The sequence below is a fragment of the Homarus americanus genome, unplaced genomic scaffold, assembly GCF_018991925.1.
Source record: "Homarus americanus isolate GMGI-L3 unplaced genomic scaffold, GMGI_Hamer_2.0 scaffold6317, whole genome shotgun sequence".
NCBI classification, from domain to species: domain Eukaryota; kingdom Metazoa; phylum Arthropoda; class Malacostraca; order Decapoda; family Nephropidae; genus Homarus; species Homarus americanus.
Window position 1 is genome coordinate 7,866,374 of NW_024730668.1, and position 10,000 is coordinate 7,876,373.

Sequence of the window (10,000 nt, forward strand, 5' to 3'; positions counted from 1 at the left end):
AACCGGCTCACATTAGGTTGGAACTGGTGGAGAGTTGCCCACAACTATGCAGTGCTAGGTACTGTGGATCGCCCCTGTCTCAGTTCCATCACTCTTGTGCGTAGAAATGATAGAGAGGACTCAACCCGGCGAACTTCATGAGCCTGTGGTAGCTTCCATGGATCAGTCGCCTCGATGACCTTCCATAAAATGAGGGCAATATTAGCTGGCGAACATGGCCGTTAGGTGTCTTGGCAGACAAACAGTGAGTAGAGATATGCGTCCTTCGTAGCTTGGATGTAATCTTGCAACGTGGCTATTGGACAGAGGCAATGGTGGGTGCCTTTCTCTATCCACGCCAGTACAACAACAGGAGCTAGGAGGTGATCTTCCCTTTCATTCATAGCGAGTGAGCTTGGAGATGGAGCTAGGGAGACGTGAGATATGTCTAGAGCAATGGAAGTCTAGCTTGCAGGCTGCGTCAGCGCTTTGAGTTGGGATGCACGAAAGCCTGATGCCAACGCAACGAGGAACAAAGATTTGTTCAACTGATCCTCCGGCAATGGAGCCTTTGTGGACTATGGAGTATATATGAGCAAGAATCTTCTGTATTGACGAGAACGGCCTTTCTGGTCTCGGAGGTGGTCGCTGCAGGAAGAAGCTCCGTCAGAATAGGTTGTGAGACCTTTGATGTAGTGATGTGCTAAAACCACAGAGCAAAGGGTCAGCCAGCGCCGCTTAGGGAACACGCGACCGTCGAGGTAGCTTTGCCTTGGCTGTGGGGGAGGGAAGACAGGAAATGAAAGACCTTCTTCTCTGATATGGGTGGCGATCCCTGCTCCCCAAGGAAAGATTCAAAAGCTTTCGTCTACGACTGGTACTGTCGCGAAGTTGACTGCCTAAGTCCTCGGATGATATTTTCGGTTTCTTCCCCAGAGAACTAGTCTTTTAATACAGATCGAAGATATGTCACGCGTGTAAGCTTAAGCACTTCCCTAGTTGCATGCTCCCATCCACCTGTAGCTAGTTGTCCAGAGGAAAGGGGTTCGGCACCACTCTGAGGAAGTGATGCACCATGGTTGTGCTCTCCAAAGAGGAGCTATGACTAAAACTCTTCCCCTGAAGGAACGAAGCTGGGAGCAGTCTCCGAGGAGGATCTTGGAAGTCGGAGGAGGGAACAAGTATATGAAGACCCATCTGTTTCAATTCGGCATAAAGGCATCTGGATCCCCAACTGGTGTCGGCAGTGAGCGGGTGATGTACCGAGGCAGCTGTGCGTTGGAAAGAGCTGCGAACAGATCCACCTCAGGTCTGTCCCACTTTTCCATCACAGAGGCGAACACTTGCGTCTCCGCTGATGTTGTTCTGTCCCGCGAAAAAGCGTCTGTCCATTCATACGTTGCCGACAGGCATAGCCCACTCTTGTTCGCCATCTTAATTTATTTTCTGCGAGGCATAGCAGAACCCGGGAGAGGGAAGATCCCCGTTTTGAAATGCAGCGGACTGCCACTTGATTGTCCATCTTGAAATATAAGGACGTGTTTCGAAGGGATAGGTGATTGCGAGGGAAGAACTAGATAACAACCAGCTCTTTGGCGTTGATGTGCCAGCGTCTTTTTAGTAACTCCCACCTTACCTGGCCTTGGTGTCCAGCCGAGGAATGTGTCCCCATTTCGAGTCTGATGCATCCGTCTCTATGAAGTATCGGAGGGGAATCCCTCGATGGTTTTGAGGTTCCCCGGTTTCTGCCATTGCCGAAGCAACCGTTGTATATAACGTGGTATTCTCCGACGACGATCCCTGATGTCCAGCGGGAATGTATGGTTGCCTTCTAGTGGCAGGAGCCTGTGCCATAACGGACTGAAACGGATAACCTCGGCTGCATAGTTTAATAAGCTCATCAGGCTCTCCCAAAGGCGACAAGTGAAATATGTTGACTGTCGCCAAGAACAATTTCCGCTGCAGTCTTCGTATGTGTTGTCACTGAAGACGACTTTGGGAAGTTGAACATGAAACCCATGTACTGAGCTGTCTGAATTTTGGTGTTGACCATAGTGAACGTCACATGATTGGATGTACCGAAAATTAGGCAGTCGTTCAAGTAGAACAGGGAATTGGCGCCCTTGATAGTTAGGACATCTACAACTACCCGAGTCAGCTTGGTAAACACTCTTGGTGCTATGGAGTGGCCGAATGGCATAACTGTACAGTGGAGTGTTTCTGTTGTATATATGTAGCCTCGTGTCTCCTAGCTAGATTCGACAAAATGCTACTACGACCACATAGTTCGCACGGGCAAATCCTCGATGGAGGTTCACGTTCCTTATAAAAAGACGAATGAACAGGCTTTGTGTGAAATAAAGCAAAGCCTAGGATTACTTTTGTTGTCCTTGTGCCGCGGTGGTGGCGATCTGTTCACACGCAGAGGTCCAGGGTTCGATTCTAGACTGCCATTAATGGCAGTGACTTGCAAAATGGCACCCAGTCTGAGTTCTTCCCCATCCAAACAGGGGTAAAACAAGGATGTGTACTGGCACCAAATCTATTTCCATTTTCTTGGTTGCCTTCCTTACTCAGCCGGCTAAATTGGCACTGGCACAAGTCTTGTGCCAGTGCCAATTTAGCCGGCTGGGTGGACATCCGGTACCGGATGAAAGGATTTTTCAACTTAAAGCGACTCCAGGCAGGAGCAAAGGTGTTGGCCGCTTCCATCATTGAACTTCAGTATGCAGATGACTTCACCCTTGTCGCTCACACTGAACGCGACCTACAGGAGGTCCTGAACACCTACGCAGATGCGTACACTTCGGCCTTAAGGTGAATGTGCTTAATACTCACATTCTGTTTCAGATTGCCCCTGGTTCAGCAGCACCTCCACCATCCATCCAGGTTAATGGTATTACCCGCTCTAATGATCCCACCTGTCCAACTCCGCGGAAATCGATGAAGAGATTCAACATCGGATCAGATGTGCATATCAAGCCTTTGGCAGACTCCATACCCGTGTCTTCAGCTGTAGGGAGCTGAAATTATCTACATAGAGGCAAGTATATCGATCAGTGGTCCCCCCCACCCTGCTCTATGGCAACGACAGATGGGTCACATATTGGAAGCACCTCAAGGCACTTGAAAACTTTCACCGACGTATTTACGTTTCATCCCCCAAGTTCGCTGGGAAGACAAGAGAACAGATGCCAGTATTCTCGCTGACACCAATTGTAGTAACATCGAGGCTACCATTAACCATGAACAACTACGCTGGACTGGCCATGTTACTCGCATGGACGACAGTAGACTGCCAAAGCAGCTACTTTACAGTCGCCTAACGGATGGTAAACGTAACACTGGCGGGCAATGGAAGAGGTATAAGGATAGTCTTAAGACAAACCTGAAAAAAGTGCCAAATCGACTCCCTCACCTAGGAGATGATCACTCCACGCCGTAACGCTTGGAGGAGCGCCACACGAGACAGTGTCAATACTTTCAAGTTAGCCCGACTGCATACCGAGGCAGACAAGCGCCGGCGCCGGAAAGACGTTTGCTGCCGCCCCTCCTGCACTAGATGTAGCCTCTCACACTGCAACTTCTGTGGACGGCCCTGCCGGTCCCATATCAGCCACTCGTCACCTCAGAGCCCACCAACGAAGGAGACATCTTTAATAACTCATTTCATTGTATTATGCTGGATGATCGTCATACTGGATTCCGAGTGACAGCAAAGTAGCAAGTAGTAGTAGTGAGTATAAAAATTATAGAAGCAGCTACTCTAAATTTTTCTAGTGCAGCAGCTTTCAGTGGTGGAAATTTTCATAACGCAGTTATATGTGTTTGCAAGGGTTATCTCTAGGTCAAGTTTCCCTTATTTACTCGATTATGATAATTACTGTATATTCCCAACAGGGACCAACACATTCGTACATCAAATTTATTAGATACCAGTGTGAAGTATTTGCAGAAGTTTCCCTTGTGGTTTGTGTATAATTAACTCTTGGCGTGTCTCAGACACTTAACCTAACTTGTGCCAAATATCCATCTGTTGTTATTATAAAACTGCATAAAACTGTACTATCCACCTAAAACTTGTTTAAGATACTAATTTAAAAGTGAAATTAAAACACAACACCAATTGTATCAATGTCCTACCTGGCGACCCCTTACATACAGTATACATAAAACTGGTACCAAAGCATATATAAAAGTGCTATAGAAATACTTCACAAAGCTTGAACAACATACCCACCTGAAAGGATCGGAGAGGAAGGCATAGAGGATTGGGTTGACGCAGGAGTTAATGTAAGCAAGAACCTGCGCTGCTATCTGCGTAATGATCCGGAAAGTTGTCATCTCGTACAAATCCAGAGACTTGAGCAACAAAACAAGCTGTCGGGAAAGAAGTGTGATATTTTACTGTAGGCACTCAGCACGTGACAGCTTCGATGAACAACTAGTATGTACAAAGAGGCTTTAATTTGCAGTACCGTATATATATATATATATGTAACCGGTCGGAATTTGCTGGACTTTAATTTCTCACTTGACTTGGGGTTTACTAAAATTTAATAGATGGTAAAGGCAGTGGAAGCGCCCCTTTGAGAAAAATCCCGAACCAGCACAAGAACACTTAAATCTACTACACAAAATGAACTGTCCGTGACCCGTGGAAGGATAGCGTCTGTGACTGGGATGAATGAGACACACTGTAAAATTTAGACACTTATATTCCCTCCAACACTACAAACACAATCAAATAATGGTACACCAATATGCGCACCTCTTAACTTAAACTTTAAACACTACTCTGGGGAATAAAAGTTATACATGACATAGAAATTATTAGAAACACAGGCAACAATAAATTTGAAGTATAAAGAAATGTTAATTGCACACATGAACAGGCCTTAAGGGCTTTCACAAAATAATATCAGTCACTTAGGAAATGGTACTAAAAAATAAGAAATTAAATACTCCACAATGAATAGGCCTTAAGGGTTTTCAACAAAATAATATCAGTCACTGAGGAATGGTAATAAAATATAAGAAATTAAATATTCTACAATGAATAGGCCTTAAGGGCTTTCAACAAAATAATATCAGTCACTGAGGAAATGGTAATAAAATTTAAGAAATTAAATACTCTACAATGAATAGGCCTTAAGGGCACTCAACAAAATTATAGCACCCCAACAGATGTACACTTCCTAACCTAACCTACCCACTACTCTGGGGAACAAGGTTATACCTGAGATCAGAATTATGAAGAACAATTAGAGGCATTAAAAGAATCAAATCACAGTATCACTCTGGTTCCACTTAATGGCACAAACATTCAAAACAATATTATCAAAATTATTTAGAAACTATTAAACTACACACGTCAAGATAATATCAGTCTGAGGAATGGTGTTAACTACACCCGTAATAAGGAAGATAAAATGTTCCTCTAGGTATCTCCTAGAATCCTAGACTCACGGTCTCAGTGTGTGACCATTAATATACTCAGATAGCCTCAGTGTACTCCCAGTGCGTCCATGGGCAGGAAGAGAGTGAGCCAATCAGACCTTGTGCAGTTGAGAGAAACTTTAGCTTCCCGTTAGCAAGAGGGTTTCACTAGCTGCTCGGGACATGTGGGGTTGTGCACCGGAGTGGTAAGAACTGATCACCCACTGCTGATGCTGGTCCCGTGTCGTTTTAGTTGTCGGGAGCACTCGTTCACTCAAGAGATCCTTTGCTACCCCGCTAAACAGTGACAGGCCTACACTGATCGGTCCAATGGCGACAATCGCCACCCTCAATCATCAACGGCAGTCAATCTCTCGCAGTCAACTCCGGTCAACTCCAGTCAACTCCGGTCAACTCCAAACTCCAATCAAGTGGGTTCTGACGGAAACCCTGAAATGAACTCACTGTTAGCTCTAGTTTACTTTATCACTGCCCTATCTAACCCTGTCTGAGATCGAATGAGACTTACTTGTTATACTGCAATAGCGCAGCACAGGTGACTAGGCCACGTGACTATTTCTGATGGACGCGCGGAACGTCTTGTCTGTGTGAATGCTCTCCGGGACTGGCCTAGCCAGCGTCGCGTCTCCCCAAGGCGCTAGCTTGGGCCTACGTGATATATTTTCCGCCTAACTAATAACTCCTTGGGACACCCGTAACATTATTCAGACTGCTAAACGATCTATAATAATTTCAAATTCAATAATAGTCCCTTAACTTCATGAATCGCATCATTATTAATTCGGTAAATTACATTTAATATCATATAGGCCTAGTTCCGCAGTCTCTCGCTACGAGCAGGCAGCGCTCCCTCCCCTCAGATGACCTTGAACGCTCAGTATCACTCATGGCGGGGCATTTGAAATTACTCTGAAATTTCTGAATATATATATATATATATATATATATATATATATATATATATATATATATATATATATATATATATATATATATATATATATATATATATATATGAACAGTAGGGGTTGGGACTGTTATTATGCTATATCAAAAGTCTACATGTGTCACTTTTGAAGCCTAAAGGTCATATAACTCAAATCAAGTGTCAAACGTCAGGCACCCAAAAGTATATCTGGAGTTGCAAGGCAAAGCCTATACTATAATGAATATCACGTTATTTCTCCCCTTTTACCGTTCCACCCCTTTCTAGGTGATTCATGTAGTTTATAAAACTTTTATATTTTTCCGTTAGGGGGAAAAAATGGTGCTCCACTCCGAACGTTGAAGTTAATGTTTTAATTCAGTTTCTATTTTACCGAAGTATTTATAAAATAACCATGGATTTGCAACTCAGATTGTCCTGAATGGTAATGTTTATTACGAAACCCACTTCAGTGTATGGTTTCAGTGATCTGATTATGAGAAAAATGGAAACTATCATAACCTCTGTATGAACATGTATGCCGTGTACCCCTTGGAAAAATCTGTTTAATAGGAGACACATGCCATCATATATTATCTGGGACACTGGCAAATATTTTTTCATTCATCTGGTCGTTCGCCTCTGTCGGACCTTCCCTGAGATGAAAATAAAATGTTCTAGGGGTGGCAAATGAACTATTGCAACATAGGAGTTCCGGTCAATGATGCAGGACAATTAATTCGTAAACATGCTTATCAATAAATTTTACTAAGAATATACTATTTTGAAACCATCTTCCCATTCTTAGAAAATTCTTCTATCATCTAGGCTTATGTTGAACCTACTTGAATCGGGAACCAGCAGACGATGAAGGTGACGACGACAATGACGACCATCCTGGTCACTCGTTTCTTACCACGGACACTCTCGGCGCTGCGGCTCCCCCCTGGCACCACTCCGTACCACAACCGATTGAGAATCATCAGGTACAGCACCACGATCACAGTCAGTGGCACGAAGTACATGGTGGTGATGAAGCCGATCTGTGGGGCAAGGTGATGATGGTGAGAAGAGTGGTGATGGTGGTAGAGGTGATGGTGAGAATAGTGATGATGGTGGTAGATGTGATGGTGTCAACAGTGTTACTTCTGGTGGATAAGCTGATAACATAGGTGATGCTTATGGTGTTGAGTAAGCCAATTTGTGATGATAGTGAGAATAATGATGAATTAGTTATAAGAGTGAGAATAATGATGATGAATTAATGATGAGTGAGAATAATGATGATGAATTAGTGACGATAGTGAGAATAGTGATGATGAATTAGTGATGATGGTGAGATTAATGATGTGATGATGCTTCTTCCGATGATGGTGATAATGATGATAATGTTTTAATGATGACAGTGAGAAAAATAATGATACTTTCAGTGATAACTGAAAATAATGATAGCACTTTTAGTGATGATGGTGATAATGATAATGCTTTTAGTGATGCGATTGATAATGTTGCTAATGTTTTGGATATGGTGGTGATAATAACGATGATACTTTTTGTGATGATGGTTATTATAATAATGGTTCTCTTTTGGTGATGATAGTGATAATAGTGAATGGTGATACTTTCAGTGATGATGGTGATAATAGTGGTGATACCTAATATACGTAAGGGACTTGATATTGATAGTAGTGAAATTGACCTATTTGATCGAAATGTACCAGCTCCAAGATTTCGCCTTTTATTTCTCCAATGTGTGTTTTTACTTCACACACACACACACACACACACACACACACACACACACACACACACACACACATATATATATATATATATATATATATATATATATATATATATATATATATATATATATATATATATATATATATATATATATGCAAGAAAAAGAAAACACGAACTTCCCAAGCACTTTCATGTAATTCACATCTTCAGGGTGAGTACAGACTAAGGAGAAGTACAAAGCAAGTATAGTATATATATATATATATATATATATATATATATATATATATATATATATATATATATATATATATAATATATATATATATATATATATATATATATATATATATAAATATATACAGAGGAGGGTGAGATCAAGTCCACAGTGGTCAGGTATTAGGTAATGACCCTACTAATCTTCATAAAGCACGGCAGCAGTCGGTAGTCAGGTCAGAGGGTAAGCTGACCCAACCTTCTCACCTGGTTACAAATCTTCTTAATTACGAAATTATCCAGTTTGTACATACCATTACTCAAATTCATGTTGACGGATTCGGTATGTTTAATGAGACTAGATTCTATAATGTTCCTACTGTCAATTGAATTACAAGGTAATATTTAGGAGGCATTATCCCAGTCAATGCAATGCTTATTATCCCTCAAATGAAAAAACAGAGCATTGGATTCCTTGCCTGTCCTAACACTATATTTATGTTGTTTAAGTCTAGTTACAAGATCTTTACCTGTCTGGCCTATGTAAAACATATTACATTCCTTGCAAGGAATCTTATAAATGCAGCCACCTGTAATGTTGGGGGAGTTCTTGATTAACATTTGTTTTACCGTGCATGAGTCTTTAAAGTCCACATTGACGTTCCAGGTTTTTAGTCTCTCAAATTCCTTTACATATGCAAGATGCTCAGTGAAATGAAAAAATAATAACGGTATTGGTTACTCATTACAAATATATGGGCGGTACCGACAAGACGCCACCTTCAGTGATGTATAATTACATAACCTAATTAATTAATTTCAATATATTTCAAAACGATTAATCTTTCATAAAAGGAAATTCAACACTTCTAACCGCTTAGTGAATGAATGCTAAAGTTATCACTGGAATTGAATTGAGTTTAAATTTGTTATTCTTGGATTATCCTTTATGTCTTACATAGCTGACTACAGTATTTGGAGCATGTGTTTTCAGTTGTACAAGGTGGCTGAATTCCGTCAGATTAGCATACATTTCAAGGGACACTCATTTTTTCTTCGATTTACACCAATCGTTTTTTTATGTATTTATGCTATATCACTACGGATGATTAACGAAGACTTACGTCTTACCTGATGGCAAAAATATATGTTATTTATTTAAAATTATTTTTCAGCAACTTACTCTCGAGTTAATTCATTTAATTGGCGTACACTCTCCTAAAAAGGCGGGAAACGCTCTTCCTGCTCGCTACCGCTGCTTACTCGCTTCTTTGCTGGTGTGACTAAACACTTGGGTGGTTGGACAGAGGTGAGAACAGCAGCTGCTACCCGTGTTACCGGCAGTTTCGCCCCAGCCGCCATACAGTCACTATCTAGCTACCCGGCTGTTCATCAAATTCTGGCTGTGATCTCATCAAAGGTCCTGGACTCGTGGGCTGTGTCCCCAGACCTTCACTTATCGACTGTCAATTCTCTGGTCATCTACCACATACCACGACCGTCAGTTCATTTCATTCCGTCTGTGCCCCTGTGTTCTCCTGCCATTTCAAGACAATCTGCCGCTGTCGCTCGAGTGTGGAGTTGAATGGACGCTTCCCTACCCTGAGAGTACATCACTGTGTTCCAGAACCTTCCCCCAGGGCCACTGCCATAGGAAATATGTTCATTGTTTGA

The 10,000-nt window shown here is 42.0% G+C and overlaps 1 protein-coding gene across 1 annotated transcript in view; it reads right to left on the reverse strand.

Annotated features, from left to right (window-relative positions):
* LOC121867222 (allatostatin-A receptor-like) overlaps positions 1-10,000 on the reverse strand; it is a 54,388-nt gene that overhangs the window by 8,333 nt on the left and 36,055 nt on the right. Inside the window, exons 5-6 of the mRNA XM_042367068.1 lie at positions 7,210-7,407; positions 4,220-4,359 (exon numbers count right to left, since the gene is read on the reverse strand). Of these exons, the coding sequence (XP_042223002.1) occupies positions 4,220-4,359; positions 7,210-7,407 (338 nt within the window). The remainder of the gene's footprint in view (positions 1-4,219; positions 4,360-7,209; positions 7,408-10,000) is intronic.